The sequence below is a fragment of the Acipenser ruthenus genome, chromosome 3 (assembly GCF_902713425.1).
Source record: "Acipenser ruthenus chromosome 3, fAciRut3.2 maternal haplotype, whole genome shotgun sequence".
Classification (NCBI taxonomy): Eukaryota; Metazoa; Chordata; class Actinopteri; order Acipenseriformes; family Acipenseridae; genus Acipenser; species Acipenser ruthenus.
Genome location: NC_081191.1, coordinates 99,175,080 through 99,198,464, shown reverse-complemented (window position 1 = coordinate 99,198,464; position 23,385 = coordinate 99,175,080). Strand labels below are relative to the sequence as shown.

The window sequence follows — 23,385 nt, the reverse complement described above, 5'->3', positions numbered from 1 at the left end:
GCACCACTCACACTGCGCTCAAGCACTAGTAAGTGCAAATGCCATGCACTCACCCAGTAGCGCGAACAATACCTAACACTGCGCACTGTATGCCCGTGCAGCAATGTAGATGCAAGCACTGTTCGACCCGGTGTTTTTTTTTTGCACCGGGTGAACCGCGTGTGCTGAGCCCGTGCACGCACTGAGTACTGTGCTGCACCGAGAGCTGTAGCGCTAGGTCTAGGCAGTGGTAACCCCGTGCACTGGCGGGGGCTGTTCGTACCGCGTACCGTGCAGCCCTATGCGTGCCCACACTAAGCACCCGTGCACCGAGATACCTGAGTATCAAGGGCGATGCGTGCGCCACGGTACCGCAGCACCGGAGAGGCCGCTATGCAGAGTGCCTACCCGAACCGCACGGTCAACACACCTGGTCAGCACGTAGCGTGTACCAGGGGGACACAAGGCCGAAGCCGCGGTGGGCGAGTTAAGCAGACAGCAACACATGGAAAGATAGTAAAGGGGAGAGAACACTTTTTTTTTGGGGCCCAAACCCTCCGCAGCGGGCGGGCCTACACAGCAAAGAGGGTCTACTTGACAGCGGGGATGCAGCAACGCCCCGTGGAGGAGACGCGACTGGAATAGTCACTCAACAGCAGGGATACGGAAGGCCTAGCCCCATGGAGGAACTGTGTACTTTCCGGAAGAAAAGACAACCATTCGTGGATGACTGCACAGGCAGTCGCTCACACACGACAGACAGATACAAAAGGCAGACTTACCACGCAAGCGAGGAGGCCATTGAAAGACAGAAAGACAAAAGACTCGGTCTTATCACAGTCGTTGATTCCGGGAAAGCGGCAAGCCAGCTTTCAGCACGAATGCAAGGGAAATACAGTCGACTTGACTCGACTCGAGAAGCTCTTTTCTTATCAATACGCTCAGCTAAACACAGAGGTCTTACAGTACCGTCTTGAGAAGAAAAAAGAGAAATGGCTTCTGTTGGATAGTAGTTGTATACCCTTGGTGGGCGGGACCGAGTGCATCATCCAAGGAAGGGGCCTATTGGCAGCTCTAATATAAAGAGCTCAGCGATACCTACCCATGGGCAGGAATATCCCATACATAATGTTTGGTGGTCGTCTTCGAATTGAAAGGGAACTAGAAAGTGGTATGTAATTCAATAAGTTAACATAGCATTATTCATCATGTAACATTCAACCTTATGAAGCAAAATGAGTTAATTCTAGGGTAATGCAAAACCTTTGATTTTTATTAGATAAATTACAACTGTACTTGCAATACTGGAAAACTACAATTAACACAGCCTCGATTTACGATGAGCTGTACTGTATAGCAAGATTTTATTTTAATATATTTGTCACATAATATTACTAATGTTATAGTTATTACATCTGATATAAATACTGTTTGGAACTTTCTGACTGAAAAAAAAAAAAAAAAAACACATCCCCAAATCGCTGTCAGCCATAATGCTAGAACAGAAAAATGGAACAAACTGTGAAAAGACTAAAACCTTATTCCACAATGTTGTTCCATACTCTGTGTTTGAAAAGAAAACGTGTTTTGATACTTTTGTCTTCCCGTAAGTGGAGCTTTGCGCACCTGCGCAGTGTTCTTCGGCTGACAGCAGCAATGGCGGCTTCCTTGTGGATGTGCAGGTTGAGGCCGAGGGGACTGAAAGGACCACTGAAGAGCATCGATAATTTGTGTTTCAAGTCCCAGAGTAAGCACAGCTCGAGCAGCGTCTTAGTCAAGAGTGAGATCGCTCAAAGAAAAGACCAAACAGGTAGAGATGAATATAACATAGCGGCGGTACATGCCTGTTTTGTGTTGTTTTAGCACAACAATAAACACTGTATTGTACAGTATGGGGGAGTGTATAACTGTAAGATAAAAACATACTTCTTAACTGAGCCAAGTTCACAGTTTCGATTGATTCACAGTTGGCTAACATACAATTTGCAAACAGCACAGTCAAAAGTATATAGTTTAGTTCGTAATCTCTGCAACACACACACACAACTTGCCACACCATCGCACTAAGAATGATGCATGTAATTAAAAACCTACTTAAATCACGATGCTGAAGTTGGCTAATTATTCAGCAGCTTCTTATTCTGCCAGCTTCTTGTTCAAATTCCAGCTTATTCGCATACAGCAAATGTAACACAAATTGAATAAGTGACTGTTTAGACCAATTGAATAATTGTGATGGAAGGTCTAATTGACCACTTGTATGTTTTAACAATGTGTTGTTACTCCTTTTAACTGTGCAGTCCAATAAAAACGTTCTCATTGCTTTTATATGTATCTTTAGACGTTTTTGTTTTCCTTAGTGACATTGTTCCCGTATTTTAATTCAGTATCCGAATAAAAAGAACCTCATCATTTATCTAATATTCTGTGTTCATCGCACTGAACTGGTGTAGCCAGACTACATATTAAAAATATAACCCTGTGTTTTGTAGCCCCTCTGACCAAGCGGGTCTATCAAAATCAGTTTTGGGCCGGGATAAATACATATGTTTGACATAGATGGGTTCCCCCTCTGTTACAATCAACTTTTGAAATAAGTGGTCCAGAGCAATTTTAACCACCGAAATACCCCAGTTACTTTTTCAATTTGTGTTACGTTTGCTGCATGCAAATAAGAAGCTGGAATGCGTATAAGAAGCAGGCGAATAAGTAGCCAACTTAAGCATCATACTTAAATCGTGGTTGTCAGGCTGGCTCTTGAGTAATATAATGTATAAGCGACATTCAGACTTGATAATAAAGATCTATAAACCTCTACAAAAGACACTTCTGTAACTTGCACACTTATAAATGTCTCGTACCTGTATAATTAGTGGATTTGTCTTTGCATTTTTTCCCATTGGGAGTCAAACTTTTGTTTGCACTAATTGTTATCACACCTTTATCTAGGTACCACTGCTGAAGGAAACCCTTTTTATGTGCTGCAAGAAGAAAGGCTTGAGCAAGCAGAAAGATCAGTTCTTATCAACTGTCCCCCAAAAATCAATGAGAAGAAGCTTCTCAAACATTTGTCAAGCCATGGAGAAATCAATACCTGCTTCTTCTATGAAAGCTTTGTAAGTACTAATGTGGACTCTGATCTAGTAATTGATAGTTACATTTAACCCTATATGTAGGTATTGCATGCTTTAAATGTATGTATCAGATATCAGTTATTATTTGAAATGGCTTGATAGTAGGACAGAAATGGATAATGTATGATTGAATGAAGACCTCACATTTTAATATCAGCAGACATCAGTAGTTGCCAGGAGCTTGACAGTATGGTAATGTCTCAGATTTTAACAAAACTCATTACCCTCTCAATTTCAAATTGCATCTTTTATTGGACCAGACCAGTTTTGATCAGGTGCCCGGACATTCAAACTGTCTTAGGATCTATTTGAGACAGACTTGATTTTTTTCCCCCTATCCTTCTCTCCTTCTCTTCTGAACCACCGGTCCAATGATACTGCAAATTAGAAACATATTGGTTTTCTAATAAAAACACTTACCAGGTAATGAGTTTTGTTAAACTTGTTGTGTTGAAATGACCCTTGGGTGTCTTGGTTTGTCACAGAATCACCGCATCTATCAAGCCTTTTGAAATAATACTTTCTGGCATGTACCAAATTATGAATCCACTTTTTAAAGGATACATCACTCTGCTACATAGAAACAAAAATATCGGAGGTAGAAATAAAAAACAAGAACCAGTACAATAAAGGCTTTGAAGAAAAAAGATTTCCAGCAATCCAAAGAGTGTCCCATTGCTGCTTGGTTGTCGGTGCATCTCTGGGTTTATCTGTTGCATTGACTGAAAACTTGGAGGGTATACCAATCACCAATGCAGGATTTGTTGAGCAACCTTAACTTCTACCTCTCATCTGTAATAGCTGTCTGGAAATCTTTGAGGTTTTTCTCAATACCTCAATGTCTCAAAAACAGCTGAATTAATTTCTTTCAAACGGTATTGTCTGATGACCAATATGTTAAAGCTGATTGGTGGCCATCTTTGGCATTTTATGCCGCAGGTTCATCATTATCTACCCTAATACTGATTAATATTGTGCCATACCATTTTTCATCCTGGAGGTAATGGGAAGTATTAACTTTGGGGAAAAACCTGAAAATATATAAATACTGCCGATATCTCTTGATGAAAAGTGCTAATTAAGAGATGTGTGATATATTTATTATTTTTAAATGACATGCTTACAGTAATATCCTTTTTGTATTTCATAGTTATATACTATTTTGTATGTTATAAAAAATACATTATAGAAAAAAGGGTTTCTGTGGAGATACATTCTAATTCAGGAAAACAAGGTAATGACGTAGACTTTAAAAAGCACAACATGACAACCCATACTTTTGTGGTTACACAGTGCAGCACAGAGCATTATGTAAATTGTCAGAATGCTAACTCTGATGACAAACACATCTACAGTCACCTTTAAACTACAGTGTAAGTGTGGTCTAACACTTGTATTACAGTAACAGTACTCCTAACCCGTGCATAGTAAATGTAACCTTCCATCAGGTTTTCCTTTATAAACACATGCAGACAATACCTGCAGGTAGAATCCTGTTGTTCTTCTGTAAAAATACCTCAAACATTTTATTTTAAACAACAAGATGGACCACAAAATAAAGCATTAACTCATTTAAAGAATTATTGCTGTTCATTGCCTTGCAAGCATTTAATTTTTACATCTTTTTTTCAATCTTACTTTTAGGGTACTTATGCTGTGGTGGAGTTTTCAAAGAAAGAAAGTATAGCATCTCTTCAAGAAGGGACCATCATCCCAAGCATTCAACATGAAGCTACTGTGCCATTCAAGTCTAGACTTGTCTCTTTAAAACTGAATAATCCAGGTGACCTATCAAGTGTCCCTTCATCTATTCAGTGCCTAAGACAATCTGCCATTCCTATCAGTGAACTTGTTCAGAGGCTTTCAGGCGCTGACACGGTAAAAGCTCTTACTTTTACTTTCTTGTTCAGGTGTTTAATCAGCAGTAGACCAATTGGCCACCAGCACTCTTGTAAGATATATTAATAGATGATTATCAGCACATACTCATTGAAAACAAATGATTATCAGCACATACTCATTGAAAACAAGTTGTTTTAAGGAATTTAAGGGCCATATCTCCAGTCTTTAACTCCTATTTTTTGAAAGGATGTTAAAGGGCGTCTGCTAATAAATAAATAATAATAATGATGTTACGAAATCAGAAATAAAACGCCTTGCGAGTGCGTGAGGGCCTGTGTGAATGAACACTTATGACACTCCCTGTGTGCTAGCCTGATAGCTTTGGCATCATAAAGCTGACGCACAAGAACGAATATTATCAGTATTTAACTGTAAATAATGGTTTGAAAGCTGAGGCTTGTGTTCAGTGGAGGTCAAGAAGCACTATTACTGGCTTATTCAAGCACATTAAACTGTGCACCAAACCCCTGCTTATTAAGTTACTTTTACAATAGTAAACAATTATTTCTGTGACATTTTTTTCTTTCCATGGCTTTTAATGCAAAATTAGAGCTACCAGCAACAGGACAAGGTATATCATATGCTGTATTTTGTGAACACATCATTGGGTTAAAAAATCTTTAGTTTAGCTTGGGAATGAAATAATGCCAGGACTGTTTCATTGTCAAGCTTATTTTGTCTTTTCTTTTAAATCTTAGATAGATCAACAGCTGTATAAGCTAACTGAAACATACCAGTTGACTGAAGACAATGTTCGCCTCCGTTTCTTGGTGTGTTCCTTACTGAAAGACATTGCAGCTGCCTATTTTCCTGAATGCACTGTGAAGCTATTTGGCTCATCAGTAAACGGCTTTGGGAAGCTAGGTTGTGACTTGGATATGTTTCTAGACTTGGATGGTATCAGTGGAAGGAATTCACAAAAGGTACAGTCAGTTTCCTAACATAATGGCGGGGTGGGCTGGTGGGTATGACTTAACATTTGTACAATTCATGTTGAATTCATGTTGATTCATACAGGAGTACAGAGCGATCCGGTTTCCTGTATGAGCGAATATTCTTGATACAAAGTAGGTAATAAACTAACCAATATATTCCCAGAATGATGTGGTGAAACCACTACAACATTAAAGCTATACAGTCATATCCATGTTAACAAAATCAATAAATACATACAAAAAAGTATTTTCAATCATTAACTTTTGAAAATATAATTTGATATTAATTATATTCTAGGCTTACTATACAGTGAAACAAATTAAACACATTCTGTAGTCTTGTTAGAATTGAGTTTCATCATGAAATGCTGAATTAAAGCTATATATATATATATATATATATATATATATATATATAGAGTTACAGTTTAATGTAATAATTCTTAAAGCAGGTTAAAAAAAAAAAAAAATTCAGTTTGGTGTCCATTTTGCACTTGTGTCACTTTCCCTTACAGATTTCTACCCAGCTGTGAATCCACTTTGCAAGACAAATACTCAGAAAGCCCATTCTGCAGTTTGGGTCTACTTCTGAACTCCTTGAGTAAATTCACAGCATAAAGAATGAATCACCTCTTAAGAGGGAAGTGACTCTGCATGCAGGTCTGAGTTTAGGTCACTGACTGGGTTTACACCGTTTGGTACAAATGCCAACGTTCTGTAATTGCCTTTTAATTCACGGGGCGCCTGCCTGGACTAGTGTAGTCCAGGAAGGCAGAAAGGAGGTGTTAGTACGACAGTAACGGGAGCCGGGAGCGGAGGAGCGTCCCCCATTCTTGTAAAGAACAAGAATAGATGGGTTAGTTGGGACTCGAGCACTGAGAGATTAAAGCGGGCCACGTACCGAAATGTTAAACATAGGATAGTGCCTCACTGCGATGAGGTAAGAAAAGCGCATTAGCTGCGAAAGGATAGTGTGGCGGGGGGTCCCCTCTGACTCATGCAGTGAGAACCTCCCTTAAATAAGGTTGAGGAAGCGCAGCTTGCCTAAGGTCGGGGGAAAAAGGTTCACTTACCCCCCAGAGGGAACCGATGCAAAGGCACATACGAGAGGAGGAGGAGGAGGAGGAGGAGGAGGAGGAGGAGGAGGAGGAGGAGGAGGGGAGGAAAACAAAAAAAACACTAGACAGGGAAGGTGTGTGTTATTAGGGTTTAAATAGGAGATTGGTAGTGATAGACAGCAATTAAGAGTCCTGACACGCCCCCCCCTCCTGAATTCCGCTAAAAGGCTAACCTCTAAATTGGAAACTAGGAAGAGAGACTGCACCTCGAGACTATATACAGAGAGTCAGAAACTTAACATGTAAAAAAACAACCAAGAAGCTGCTCCTTTTAAAATATAGTTTTTTTAAATATAGCTTTAAAACATATTTGTAAACAGTTTCCAGTATTTTTTATTGTGTAAACTTAATTGTATGGTATAATATTCATAGATGTTACGATGGCATTTGTACTTATCAGGGGTGTGCAATTCATAGTGCCTGACGCCCGGGACGACAAGATTTGTGTGAGGGACATCCAGGTTTGCTGTTCTACTTTACCCATTGGACAAATTGTTTTTATTTATTTTTCCTATGTTAAGTTCTGTTGCTAGAAAGACACTCCGGGTATATTTCTAGAGCCACACAAGTTTCTGAAGACTGAACTGCGGAAGTCTAGCACCGAAACACAAACACTTTAAAAACTGTTTACATCTCACCCCTATCGCTTCTGATTGGCTAGCTGATCTTCTGTTGGTTACAAAGATACCTAGAAATAGCTGCCAAGAGAGACTCTGGCAAGGCGCAGACTAATCTTTTAAACTGAAGGTATTTGTTTTTTTGTAAATTAGCAAATAAGTGATAATGCCTTCTTAATACATGAACGTGACATTTAAATGCAGCAATCTAGTAAAGTTACAAAAGAAACCACCATAGTTGCTGAGGTATTACTATTAGCAGATTAGAAACTTTGTGGTAAAGCGTGTACTTTGTTGGGATGTTTAAAGAAACTTAGTTTACTGTTTAGAAGCATTTCAAAACAAACTTTCCCTTGCCATTTCCCATTTCTCTTTCAGTTTTATTGTTCCTAACCTAGTTTGCCATTTACCATATTTACATATTTTTTTCTTTTAAAAGCTTTTTTTTATTATTTTTACTAGATTTGAACAGAAGCGATATTAGTTATTTATTGGACAAGCACAATCAATTGATTTGTGAAACAATTAAAACATGAAAATTGACAAATACGTTTATGATAGAAATTAAATGCTTATATAAGATCTGTACAATATTTTATTATTTTAAAATAAAATACAGACTGCAAATCTCAATGCAATGTGTTTATCTATTAATTCATGTATGTATTTATTTTTCATTGAGAGTAGTGCAGGAAAAGAATGTTGCCCTCCCTTCGTATCTGTGATGCAACAAACTGATTGATTGATTGTGTTCACTGTTAAAAAAAAACACAATCCTACAAGTTATATTCTACTTTTTCGTCCCTTGGACAAGAAGTTTTTTCAAAAATTGCACACCCTTGATTTACATAAGTATTTTTGGTTTTATTTTTTGAAATTCTGAGAAATGCTTACCCCAACTGACTTACAGCACCTGCCCCATCCTTACATGGAAACCTAACCTTCAAACACAATTACTGATGCGGATTGTTTTTTTTTTCAGTTCTGCTTTCCATGACTGTTTTGCAATTGCCTTTTTATTCATGTTTTCAATGACACATGTTTAAAAAAAAAAAAAAAAAACCTAGCATGAGGCTACTTTTAAGTTTCATTACATGTCACTTTATAGCCTTGAATACAGTAGCTAGTTATGTTTTAGGCAGCAGACATATTATATTATTGGTTAATCACATCAATATGATTATTCGTCTTGATTCAGGTATTTTGCTTTCACAGTGCAGTGCATGTTTTCATGAGACCAGTCTCCCAGGGGGAAGTTTTCTTCTTTTCAAAGAAGTGCTTTTAGCCTTGTTGACAGCTGCATTTCCGTATGATTTCTTATCATTACAAAGTAACCCAAGAGTGGTAGAAAAATCACCTGCTAGTCTTTACACTTACAGGTAACCACTTCCCTTACACGTTGTCCCTTGCACAAAATGTTTCAAGTTAGTGCAGCCACAAATCATGCAAAATAGGTCCATCCTGTGTAATAGATCTAAAACATAATAAAGGCTCATGTGCTAAATATGAGGTGCAGAGAGAGTTTATTCATTGTTCTGCTTTGGAAGCTCAGGGATTCTATTGGCGAACTATTAGTTCTTCTGCGTCAGCTATATGATGCCAAGGCTAACAGGCTAGCATAGAGTGAGTGTCATAAGTATTCATTCAAACAGGCGGTTTGCCCCTGGCTTGTATTAAGCAATTAGCTGCTGTGCCTGTGAGGTACAAAACATTTCTATGAGATTGCAAATATCATGCTGTGAACCTGTTGTGTAATAAAGCATTACATTTAGTTTTCTTCACAGCTCAGTTTCTTATTTGTTTGTATTTATACAATGGTTATGTTACTGGGTTATATCTACAGCTGATGATGCAACTAGATTACCGGTAATAAGTCTCTGAAATAGTCTGGAAAGCCTATGGGTGTTGTACAGTTACATTTTAGCAAGGATATCCCAGCGTGTGGGCACCGTCACCTTTTACAGTAGTTCCTAAAGGTTATTATTATTATAATACATGGTAAACTATTTCGGTTAACAGTCTTATCGTTCAGTAGTTAAGTCGCTGCTCGCCACGTTCAGTTGTCTAACATCAGCTTTTCAAAAATAATTCTGTTACTACCAGTACATGTACGCAACAAAACAATCTTGCTACCAAAACCAACCTTTTTTATTATTCCACCATGTATTAGTGTCTCTGGCTAAGAGAACACCCCTCGGGAAGCAAGCAAAGTGTTCTTATAGCTGAAGTGTTTGCACAATATGAAGCAATAAATAAGTAAATACATGTGTATTACTTGTCATGACGCACGTGCATCAACATATGAAATTAACTAAAATAAGTAAAACCAAAACAATAGGCACGTGTATGATAATAAACTACAATCATAAAGTAACAGACAAACTAATGTTAATAAAACTAAAGCAAAACAACACGGTTAAAAATCGCTGTGTACTATGAAATTCGCTGGCGGGTGTGTTTCACACTGGCAGAGGCAAAAATAATGGGTGTTACTTAGGGTTATCTTAATGTTAATAATCTCAATTAGCACAGCACCCCTACACACGATACAAAATGCAGCAGCAATATACAAGACATGCATGTTTTTTAACAGAATGGTGAAGCACCAAATTGCTCGCCGACTTGTGTCTGATTCAGGTTTTTTTCAAGAGCTCGACAATTTCAAACTTTGTATGGCAAGACAAACAGCAGCGCATTTTGCCATTTTGTAGCGATGTGGTGCACTCGTGGAAATCGAAATGCAAAACAATTCAGTGATGTGATGGCGGTTCTGGAAAGATTTAGTAAACCAATTAGATGACAAGTCGCTTTTTTACAAAACAGTACTGTATCCATTTGGAAATGAATCGCTGTCGGTGCCAAGAAGATGTTCTTTTAAGTGATGTTCCTGTTTCTTTAGCCGGAGCATTTACAATGGGTAAAAATCTTTTTCATCACAAGGGTGTACCCTTAGGCAAAGTGTTCACTTAGGAGGTGTTCCTATACACGGAGACTACTGTATAACAAAAATGAAATACACCACATCACTACATATACAGTGCCGTGAAAAAGTATTTGCCCCCTGTCTGATTTTCTGCATTTTTGCATATTTGACTCTGAATGTTATCAGATCTTCAACCAAAACCTAATATTAGATAAAAGGGACCTTGATTGAACAAATAACAAAAAAAAATTGATACATATTTCATTTATTTATTAAAGAAAGTTATGCAACACCCAATGCCTCTGTGTGAAAAAGTAATCGCCCCCTTAGACTCAATAACTGGTTACGCCACCTTTAGCAGCAATAACTGCAACCAAGTGTTTCTTGTAGTTATTGATTAGTCTCTCACAGCACCGTGGAGGAATTTTGGCCCACTCCTCCATGCAGAACTGCTTCAACTCTGATATTTGCTGGGTTTTTCGAGCATGAACTGCTCATTTCAGGTCCTGCCACAACATCTCAATGGGGTTTAGGTCTGGACTTTGACTAGGCCATTTTAAAACTTTAAATTTCTTGTTCTTCAACCATCTGATGTAGACTTGCTCGGATCATTGTCTTGCTGCATGACCCAGCTGCGCTTCAGCTTCAGCTCACGGACGGATGGCCTGACATTCTCCTGTAGAATTCTGATACAGAGCAGAATTCATGGTTCGTTCAATGATGGCAAGGCATCCAGGTCCTGATGCAGCAAAGCATCCCCAAACCATGACACTACCACCACCATGCTTGACTGCTGGTATGAGGTTCTTACTGTGGAATGCAGTGTTTGGTTTTCGCCAGACATAACGGGGCCCATGTCGGCCAAAAAGTTCCACTTTTGACTCATCTGTCCATAGAACATTGTTCCAGAACTCCAGGTGCGTTTTGGCAAACTTGAGACGAGCATTCATGTTCTTCTTAGTGAGCAATGGTTTCCGCCTTGCTACTCTGCCATGAATCCCACTGTAATTATATCTGGGGTTTCTGGTGATATTGCTGAATCACTCGAGCTAGTGCTGTTGTGGTTTATATAGTGCCTATAGTAAGTATTCACCCCCCTTTGGACGTTTTCACAAATGGGATTTATTTTCCTTTGATTTACACAACCTACTCAACACTTTCAATGTGTGAAAAAATGGGGGGGTGAAAAAACAAATCATTTAAAAATAAAAAAATGTCTTCATTAGATAAGTATTCACCCCCTTTGCTATGACACTCCTAAATAAGCTCAGGTGCAACCAATTGCCTTCAGAATTCACACAGTAAGTTAAATGGAGTCCATCTGTGTGCAATAAAAGTGGTTCACATGATTTCAGATTAAATACACCTGTCTCTGTAAGGTCCCACAGTTGGGTAGTGCATTCAAAGCAAACATACTACCATGAAGACCAAGGAGCTTTCAAAACAACTCCGGGGTAAAGTTGTGGAAAGGCACAGATCAGGGGAGGGGTATAAAAAGATTTCAAAGGCATTGAATATCCCTTGGAGCACAGTCAAGTCGATCATTAAGAAGTGGAAGGTATACGGCACCACCCAGTATCTGCTTAGAGCAGGCCGTCCTCCCAAACTGAGCAGCCGGGTAAGAAGAGCATTGGTCAGAGAAGCCAGCAAGAGGCCAATGACAACTCTGAAAGACCTACAGCTTTCCATGGCTGAGATGGAAGAAACTGTCCATGTGTCAACAATAGCTCAGGTACTCCACAAATCTGGCCTGTATGGAAGAGTGGCAAGAAGGAAGACATTTCTGAAAAAAAGCCCATGTAAAATCCTGCTTGGAATTTGCAAAAAGGCATGTGGGAGACTCTGAAAAGATGTGGCAAAAGATTCTGTGGTCCGATGAAACAAAAATTGAACTATTTGGCCTAAATGCAAAGCGTTATGTCTGGCGCAAACCCAACACAGCACATCACCCAGGTAACACCATCCCTACTGTGAAGCATGGTGGTGGCAGCATCATGCTATGGGGATGCTTTTCATCAGCAGGGACTGGGAAGCTTGTCAGGGTAGAGGGCAAAATGGATGGAGCTAAATACATGCAAATCCTTGAGGAAAACCTGCTTCAGTCTGCAAAAGACCTAAGACTGGGACAGAGATTGACCTTTCAGCAGGACAATGACCCCAAGCACACAGCCAAAGCGACACTGGAGTGGCTTAAAAACAAGAAAGTGAATGTCCTAGAGTGGCCCAGTCAAAGCCCGAACTTGAATCTGATTGAGAATCTGTGGCAAGACTTGAAGATTGCTGTTCACCAACGATCCCCATCCAACTTGACAGAGCTTGAACAATTTTGCCAAGAACAATATGCGAATATTGCATGATCCAGATGTGCAAATCTGGTAGAGACTTACCCCAAAAGACTCACAGCTGTAATTGCTGCAAAAGGTGGTTCTGCCAAGTATTGACTCAGGGGGGTGAATACTTATCTAACCAAGACATTTCAGTTTTTCATTAACTGTTGTTTCACAATAAAAATTCTCTTGCCTTTTCAAAGTGTTGAGTAGGTTGTGTAAATCAAAGAAAGAAAAAAATCCCATTTAAATGCATCAAGATTTCAGGTTGTAACAGAACAAACTGAAAACATCCAAGGGGGTGAATACTTACTATAGGCACTGTATGTCACCAGAAACCTTTGAAGGAATTAGAGCCTTATTATGTTCCTTGTGTGTACATTGTTATTATGATTATTGGGAACATGTAGTTGGATAATCTGGTATAGAAATAATCCACTGTCTCATTCAATTCTCTTCAATAGGTTTTTAAAGTCAGACAGATATTAAATTAATCGATCGCATGTTTGTTTGTTTTTTTTTTCCTTTAATGTTGGCTCTTTTTAATATTTAGAGCTAAGCTTATCCAACCCAGGCTCAGCATGTACTGTAATTCATTCAGCACTTGTATTTGTTGCTTGTGTCCTTATGCATGTCCCTTGGAGCCCTGGGCCACAAACATGGTCATGTTTTTCTATACTAACTATCTCTAGATAACCGCTATTTGCTGCTGGAAGTTATTCCACATAGACGTACTGTAAATATATGTCTTGTTGACCTGCAGTCTTTTTACTGCACTGACACTGGAGTTGCTGAGTTGCTGAGTTGAAGATGTAAAGTCTTGGGTGCCGCTTAACTGATTATGATGAAGCATCAGAATGCATGATCATTTGTTTTCCCAGATTCTGTGAATGTAGGTCACGGTGACCAACCTTTGTACAGAGCCCTTCACTGGCTTGACTATCAGAGATTGCTGTATATTTTGGAACTCGTTTTATGTAATTTTGAGTTTGTAACGAGATGCTGCTCTGCCAGCTGTGGTGTAGGTTATGGTACTGACACCAATCTATTTCTTTATATATGAAAATATATTGCCAGCATCATGCTGTATTGATGGGATGAGCATCATGCTGTATTGATGGGATGAGCATGATGCTGTATTGATGGGATCAGCATCATGCTGTATTGATGGGATCAGCACAGCTTCTTACAGTTGGGGATTTCTTGTTTTTTGATTGACATTTTACACCAAAAGGGCATTCATTCAAATGAGGAACAACCTTTTAACATTTACAGTAAAGTTTGTGTTGTTGCAAACATGTGCAATGAAAAATGTATGTGTTTTTATTCACCTGTGACTGGTATCTTTTTTTTTTCTAGTTTCTTATGGTAGTCTACGTTAACGGAAGAGCTTTGGTTAACCAAAATGAGCAGTTCCTGGTTGTTACACCACTTAGTCAACATACAAACAGGATGCACGTTGTTTAGAGGGAAGTTTTATTGTTTTCTGTTTGTGTGTGATTAGATTTATTTATTTATTTTTTTAATAAACAGTTACAAACCAAAAGCTGTTTGTGACGGACAAGAAAACCTATCAGTGTGTTACAAGTGAGAGGATACCATTGTATGTGGGCACTAAGTGTCATCTTTTACTGCAGCTTGGAAAGGTCCCATTGACTTCCATATTCACTAGTATGGCACGTTGTATAAGCAAAATGTCTCCTTCGTATTGATGAAGGAATTCCCCCATCTCCCCACACAGTTTGTTCAACCCTTTCATTATGTGGGAGTTAGTTCTCCTTTATGGAACAGTCTATCCGATAAACATGGAAATGCCTTTTCACTGAATACAGTCAGAATTGTACTATGCAAGTACAATTTCAGAACCTGTAATGCTAATTTCAATTTCTCCTAGGGCAATTCATTAACAAACATTATTGACCATTTGAAAATGATTTCCCTTGCTTACAGATTAGGAATCTCAGTGGTCCGAGAATGCACAGCTCGGACTGGGCAATGGTTGTAGTTGTGTCTTTGTTACTTATCTAATGATTAAACTACAAGTGATAAATGTCAGTTTTTCCAGTTATTTTATAGGCAACCTGTTCAGACAATCGCACACTGTTAAATGCACATATTTGAGAACTAAATCTTACTTAAAACTGCAGGTAGAGGAAAGGTATATAGTTGACAATGCACCCAGGAAGAAGCTCTTCAAAGGTTGTTAATAAAATCCTTTTTAATGGAAAGCGAATATGCAGAGTTCTAGAGCTACTGCAACTTTTTCTTTCACTTCTTTGAGAAACTTGTATGTTGTTTGTTTTGATTGTTTGGCCCTATTTCATTACCCACAAGCTTTAGACGTCCAGAGGCCCTGGTTTCACAAGTAAATCGAGTCTGGTGGTAAAACACAAAACCACCACACAATTTAGCACAACTGTCAATCTCCACTTGAAGCCCAAATTTGAATGGCAGACAGATTGAGGTTAGGATTGATGTGAGGATGCTGAGCTGTGCTGAAGCTTTCCAAGTGGTTGTAAGTGCACAAATGCATTGTAATATAAATATTTTTATTTTTTAAATAAAGCATTTGTGGTTAATCAAAAGATGATGTTTACTTTTATATTTTAAGTAGTAAGTTTGGGACAGACATACCTCTATGCAGTAATTCCCTTCAGCGCCACCGTGTTGGAATTTGCAAACGTGCATTGTGTCTTATCTTAGACAGCGGGTCCCTTTACCCTGGAATACCAGATGAAGAGAGTGTCTTCAGAGAGGGCAGCCACTCAGAAAATCCTGTCTGTGATCGGGGAATGCATCGACCAGTTTGGCCCGGGCTGCGTGGGAGTGCAGAAGATCCTGAACGCACGCTGCCCTCTGGTGCGATTCGCTCATCAGCCCTCTGGATTCCAGTGCGACCTCACTGCCAATAACAGGTACGGCCATGCCAACTGAGAGAAGAGTAGAAACCAGCTCTGTCAACCCTTCTGGAGTCAAACTGCATCGACAGAGAGCAGGCAATGAACCTGTGTTCACTATTGCATGGCAGAAACCATGCTGAAGTCATTGGGTAATTTGTAGATTATTTAAAAACTGACATGCAGGTTGTAGGTGGAAAAGACAATTGAAGCAATCCGTGCTACATCAAGATCATACATGTCATGTATGGTAATGGTTTACACAACGAAATTATTATTATTATTATTATTATTATTATTATTATTATTATTATTATTAAAAATAAATAAGGTTAATCTTCCAAGAAAAGTGGTTGATCACATTTTACACTCCGACAAGTATCAGAATCTGTGGTCCTAATTTCTACAAGGGCAATTAATTTACCAAAAAAATGTCAAGGTATCAAATCCATCCAAGCAGTATTTATGGTTCTTAGTCAGAACAAAAACCTGTTAACTATTATTTAGCTCTTATTCAGTCGTAGACCAAACTTTCAACTGTAGGTTTCAAATAAAGTGAATTTAGTTTAGTTTTTATACTGATGGCTTCAATTGATATTGTTAAAGGGTTTAAGACCTCACTCAGTTGCAGTGATGACATTTCTATTTTAATTACAACAGTGTGTGGTGGACTGCAGTCAAATGTTGCCCACCTGACTTGCATGTATGCTTGAGATGTGTTGCCCCCTGCTGATGAAAAATGGGAAATGCAGTTTAACACAGAAGTTAATCTTACAAAGCTTTTTTTTTTTTTTTTTTTAAAGAGCATTTTAGAGATGTTTGTAACTGAAGTTGAGAGACACATGTCAGGGGAATAAGGCTGCTGTCTTGCAGATTTACAGGAAGAGAGTTTTCTGACTTTCTCTGTCTTGCAGCTGACAGCACTCTTACTCCCTCAAGAATGTCCTTATACTTCTGCTACTTGTACATTATAAATCAATTAGCTGCAGTAGCGGCTTGAGGTTACTTTATTCTTCAGCTAAACTGTCTAACAGCAGAACGGCAGGGAGTCCAATTCCCCCCGACCCCTAGCACTTCTGCAAGACCTTTCTTCTTTTTCTCAGATTTGTGATTTTAAGATCTGCCAGGGAGTTCTACATTCTTATAACAGAAGCAGATTTTTGTATTCATAATACCTGTTGATAGTACTGGGGAACGCTTGATTTACCCAAAGAGAAGGTCGAGCACATGTAGTGCTGTCAATAGCTTGGGTCACATGCAGTTAGAAACTCCAGATTCACGAGAATATGATGTAGCACGCACATTCCTCATGCTCTTAAAAATGGTGGGTAAATATTATTATTATTATTTGTTTATTTAGCAGACGCCTTTATCCAAGGCAACTTACAGAGACTAGGGTGTGTGAATTATGCATCAGCTGCAGAGTCACTTACAGTTACGTCTCACCCAAAAGACGGAGCACAAGGAGATTAAGTGAGTTGTTCAGGGTCACACAGAGTCAGTGGCTGAGGTGGGATTTGAACCGGGGATCTCCTGGTTACAAGCCCTTTTCTTTAACCACTGGACCACACAGCCTCCTATAATAGCCTTCTCACGCTAAAAAGCTGTGCCAGTTGACTACATTTTTTATTTATTTGTGGCATGGTAATAGTTTGTAACCATATATTCACAAGACTTCAGCAGTTAAAAAGCTGTACCAAGCAATTCTTTATTAGACCTGTTGAAAGTAGCCCTGACAAGTGACTTTGACCAAATAAGAATAAACAAGCATACAAAGGGGGCTTTTTGAGCAATATACAGAACATTTCGTCAAATGTAAACCAAGCCATTCTGAAACTGCTTAGTAAGCATGTCTCAGCCTGCCCTAGAGACACCACTTAATTTCTTTTTTGTTGCTAATCTTAGCAATCCCTGGCACCCAGTAAAAGGCAGTGCATGGACCCTTTGTCTAACCTGGCCCTGTGTTTCAACTAGGAATGTGTCAGCGTCCATATTGAAAAGCTGACACATCCTTAAGTTAATAGTCAATGGCATTCTACAGTACATCTGACCTGAGCTGTGTCTGTGTTCTGTCCCTGTAGAATAGCCATTAAGAGCTCGGAGCTGCTGTACCTGTACGGCTCCCTGGACGCGCGGGTGAGGGCGCTGGTGTTCACAGTGCGGTGCTGGGCTCGTGCTCACGCCATCACCAACAGCATTCCGGGAGCCTGGATCACTAACTTCTCCCTCACAATGATGGTCATCTTCTTTCTGCAGAAGAGGGACCCTCCCATCATCCCGACCTTAGACCAGCTTAAAGGCCTAGCAGGTAAGAATAGTACTGGATACTTCTGATATGTTTTGTAGGTAACACACACAGTGCCAATTTAACATGCTTATCAATCGATCAATACTTAATTTATATAGCACCTAACAAAAAGTATATCAAAGCACTGTACAGGACAAAGCAGAAGAAAATCACAATACAGGTCATGTGTATGGAAATTAAAGAAAAACAAGAGTTAGAATTCAGTTTTAAAAAGCGAATATAAAAAACAGAAGAAAATTAAAATATAGTCAGCTGCAGGCGATTTATAATAATATAATAATAATCTTTATTTTTATATAGCGCCTTTCATAGTGGACCACCATCACAAAGCTCTTTACAAGATACGAGACTATGATGTGTGAACTATGCATCAATTGCAGAGTCACTTACAACAACGTCTCACCCGAAAGACGGAGCACAAGGAGGTTAAGTGACTTGCTTAGGGTCACACAATGAGTCAGTGGCTGAGCTGGAAATTGAACCGGGGACCTCCTGGTTACAAGCTTGTTTCTTTAACCACTGGACCACACCCTCCGTATTCATGGCGTGCCCCAGAAGCCCAGTGAATAGACTATTGCAATAGTCAAGTCTGGAAGACACAAAAGCATGAATTAGTTTCTCAGCATCAGACAAAGAGAGTAATGACCTAATTTTAGCAAAATTGTTTCTCAAAATGGTAAAAGGACACTTTGGTGACATTGCGGATATGCGACTCAAAAGATAAATCAGTGTCAAATAAGACCCCTAGATTTTCCACTTCCGTTTTTTCATATTTGTGGTCAAATTGCCCAGATCTATTTTTAGAGATGTTGTTGCTGCTGAGAACCAGATAACAGAACTGTCTTATCAGAGTTTAACTGTAAAACAATTTGGAACCTCCACCTCTTCACATCAGTAAAGTAATCAGCTAAGGCTGATACAGCCAGGGTATCATCAGGGTTTACAGAGATGTAGAACGGTGTGTCATCGGCAGAGCATTGAAAGTTAACACCATGCTTATGCAGCCCCCTGACATTGTAGCCACTGATTTTAGACTTTAAGATTGTGTCCTTTTTTTTTTTATATATACTGATTCTCTTGCACAATAGGACTAACATGCTGTAGTGATGTTGAACATGCTTTTGAATCACTGGAAGTAATTTTACTTCATCTTATTGTCAGGATTAATCCTAAAATGTTCTTAAAATATTGTGACTTTAAACTAACTTGTCTATGTGTAATAAATGGTTGTGTGCCATACAAGCATTCCCATGCTTTCTTCTCATACTGTGCAATCTCCACAGTAAATACATACTGTATGGCATTGAATGAGTGCAGTTAATTGGGTCAAAGAAATAATGAGAAAAGTCCAATAGTGGATTATTTTAAGGACGTACAAAATAAGAACACCAGTTAGATTTGCAGCTCCCATGTTTGATTTCTGATAAGATCGGATTCTGATCTGGATCTTTGTACATTCAATGCCATACAGTATGTATTTACTGTGGAGATTGCACTCATGTGTTTTAGTAAGTTGCAGTTAACTCGAATTACTGTGGCACAGGTCATATTACCTTGCATTACACTTAACACGCTACAGACAGCAATAATACAACAACAAATGAAACCCGACAGTTTCGACAGAGTACTTGAGGATCCAGTGCTGCTGGATAGCTACCGGCTACTTAACATTGTAGCTTTGTTTTATTTCAATAACCACATTTCTTTTTAAACAATATTATTTACTATTATGGAGGAAATAACTGTTACTCAGTGAATGTTTTGCTTTATTTAGGCAATTTCAAGTTCTTGATAAAAGAGAATATTATTATTATTTAAATGACAATGAACAACATCAGTTTATGAGTAAGGAAACTGTACAGGAAACTGATCATTGTAAATGCATTAAGGTGAGTAATAAACTGACTCCATTGTGATTTAGTAGTTGGTTCAAACGGCAACAAACTGCTCAGAAAACCAGGAGTAAAACAATTGGGCACTCTAAAATATATAAAAAGAAAACAAAAAACCAACAGAAAAAAAAGGTTTTTATATCCTTGGTGTTGAATGCACTGTTACTTTGTTGTTGAATACACTGTTACATTGTTTTTTAGGTGCCACTGATAAACACCTTATTGAAGGACATGACTGTACATTTGTTAGCAACATCAACAGAATTAATACCACGGAGAACACAGAGACACTAGGTAGGTTGAAAAAAAAGAAAAAGCTACCTTTTTTTAATAAAATAAATGTAATTACTATTTTTCTTGATATTGTGTTTTTTCCCTATTGTAGAACAACTTTTGAAGGAATTCTTTGAATTTTATGGAAACTTTTCCTTCAGTAAAATGTCTATCAACATTAGAAAGGTACGTTGTTCTTTCTATATATAAAAAAAAAAAAAAAAAAAAAACTATTCAACAGAGACCTTCTGAGAAGCCTATTTCATCTTGTGAAGCCACAAAGTGGGAACCATATTTAAGGGTTCAAAAGAAGCACACTAGATAGCACAGTAGGCTAATTCAATTGCCTTTTATACCTTTTGCTCAGGTCACAAAATAAGTCTGGTGGTCTGAGCTTAAGCCTCTGTGAGCGTCACAAAACCACAGAACAATTCAGCACAATTCTTGAGAGGCTGATTGGCTCAGTGTGTTCAGGTCAGGACTGGGGTTCGGTCACTGAACTACAAGGGGAAGCTGTTGTGAAACCTGCCTATTACCAGAGACGTTGTCCTTTACTCTGAACATTCATATAACCCCCACAAAGCCAATATGTTTCAGGCATCCAAAAGGACAAAAGACAGCTATCGCGGTGATGTTTTAATACCGGTTAGATTTCTCCAGTTACTCTTTGGAGATCTAAGTGCAGAGTGATCGATCTGCAGTTTCACTGATGACATAATGAGATGTTTTCATCTGCTAGGGTTTTTCTTTTTATTAAGCATCTTTCTTATACTGGTATACTTTATAGTTCTTAAGTGAGAATGGATCAGTTCCTTGTAATACAGGCATAAGTAACAATATGATACACTTTACTGAAGTCAGGGTTTGGGTCAGTGCCTTTTTTTTCAATTCCAATTCCTTTTTAGAATCAGTTCCCAATTCTAATTCTAATTAACATTCTCTTTTACATCAATTCCAATTCCAAGTCTTTCAAAGGAATTCCTGTCCTTTTTAAAAACAAGAACACGCTACAAAAACTACTGCAGTTCATTTTGGGCTTGCATGCTTTTGTGCTGTAGATTTCAATAGGTGGAGTTATTTGTTCATTTGTCACGTTGTTAAGGCTCCTCTAAACGTCTCAGTTCACCTTTAATGTCAGCCAAGCAGAAAGGGCCTCTTGAGATCTGCAACTCCTCATTACTCCCCTGCACTTGTCAATCTGTACATGTTATCCCCAGGAGGGATTCCAGTCTGTGACCTTGTGTACTGACAAGCCACTCCATTCCAGTTAACCAGGACTGGAGGTCAAAGCAGGCACTTTTATAGCTGGTCCTATAAAAGTGCCTGGACTCAGTAGTTACAGGAACGGTACAGCTCTGTCATGTACTGGAGTTCCCAGCCTGTGGAACAGCTGGAGTTCCTGATTTACAGTTATAATGAATGTTCTTTTTGTAAACACAGGGTGGCGCTTTATTATTTTTTAAAACTGAGACGGAACTGATTTTTTTTTTCTAATGTATGCATGCTGATATGTTTTAAAAGATTTGTCTGGTCCAGTGTCTGGCAATTTAGTTTTTATTTAGTTATTGGTCATTTAAAAAAAAAAAATCTATTTCAACAAATGTGTTTAAGGGATGTTCTGGAAAAACTGGATATCCCATATTTTCAGATCAACTTATTCTTGCTTCATAATAAAATCCCACGTTTTTTGGGAGAAAAGTTTGATCAACCCTAAATACAGCTATGGCCAAACAATTTGCATCACCTTATAGAATTAACTCATTTTGCTTCAGAAAGTTGAATGAAACCTGCAGAATAATGGTACGTTAACATACTGAATTACATTCCGCTTTGTAGTTGTCCATATACTTAATGAAAAACTGACATTTTTGACATTTCAGTAGATAAATGTATAGTGTCTTTGATTAGATGATGTTAAATTAAATGTTAAATAAAATATCTAAATTATGTTTGGCTATGTTTTACATTTTTTTTGTCTGAATTCTAAAATTCGAGGTGTCGCTAAACTATTGGCCACAGCTGTATATTAAATATTATTGAACTAAGCATGGCACAATGACTTGAATGTACTGTACATTTTCAGGGTAAGGAGCAGAGCAAGCCCGACGTCTCCCCTTTGCACATACAGAACCCGTTTGAGCAGCCCCTCAATGTGAGTAAGAACGTGAACCAGACACAGCTGGAGAGGTTTGTGTCACTGGCCAGGGATAGTGCCTGGATTCTACAGCAAGACGGAATGAGCCATCCACTAGGGGCAGGAGCTCAGCCCTGGGGACTGGCTGCTCTGCTGCTCCCCTCTGCCTCACAGACTGGAGGCAAGGGCAAGAAGAGGAGGAAGAGGGAGCCTGCCAGCGAGAGGATAAAGAGCCTGCTGGAGTCACTGAAGAAAAACAAACCCAACAGCGCCAATGGCAATGGAAAGAGGAACTTTTCTACCCAGTCCCACTAGCAGGGGTCCTGCTTAGAAACGTTGCTGTGCATCTCATGCTGATAGGACAGCAGTGCTGAAACTCAGTCCATCACTGGACTGCAATCACACAGCTTGCAGGCCTGGCTTGTTTCTGGAAGTCAGAGACAGTTCTGCATCTACACAGGATACAATTAATATAGAGCAGGTTTCTTTTGTTTTATCTTAAGTAGTCTGCATTTGTATTTCTAATAAAGGAAAAACAATTGTTTACATTTGTTTAAAGACTAAACAAACAAAAAAAACTACTTTTCTACTTTTTTTAAAAAGTTTGTTTGCATTTCTGTTTTACCATCATTTTATATTGATGCACATATCCATGCCCCATTAAAGAACCATTTGTAATGTATTTGTTTTAAATATCTGGTTGTAATTAGTCATAGAAAAATACATTTGGAAAGTGAAATGGAAATGTAGAGTACGGTTGGTTAAATTAAGAAAATGGTGAAAGTGGAGGCAAACATTTTAATAGAAAAGAAAATCACAAGCTTGATTGGGTGGCAGTAAAAAAAATAAATAAACATACACAAATATATATATATATATATATATATATATATATATATATATATATATATATATATATATATATATATTTAGTTTAGTTCACAGT

At 38.6% G+C, this 23,385-nt stretch overlaps 1 protein-coding gene across 2 annotated transcripts; it reads left to right on the top strand.

Moving 5' to 3' along the window:
• Positions 1-1,095: 1,095 nt before the first annotated feature.
• Positions 1,096-23,285, top strand: LOC117394583 (poly(A) RNA polymerase, mitochondrial-like). Of its 2 annotated transcripts, none has more exons than XM_059019662.1 (10): positions 1,096-1,150; positions 1,591-1,726; positions 2,929-3,095; positions 4,758-4,991; positions 5,714-5,938; positions 15,639-15,850; positions 17,914-18,140; positions 20,234-20,326; positions 20,418-20,491; positions 22,389-23,285. In XM_059019662.1, exons 2-10 carry the CDS (start codon positions 1,636-1,638, stop codon positions 22,752-22,754), a joined length of 1,689 nt encoding a protein of 562 aa, XP_058875645.1. In that variant the 5' UTR covers positions 1,096-1,150; positions 1,591-1,635; the 3' UTR covers positions 22,755-23,285. The 2 variants fall into 2 exon arrangements, with proteins under 2 accessions (XP_058875645.1, XP_058875644.1); XM_059019661.1 differs by having other exon boundaries at positions 1,591-1,789; positions 22,389-23,284.
• The last annotated feature ends 100 nt before the right edge of the window (positions 23,286-23,385 follow it).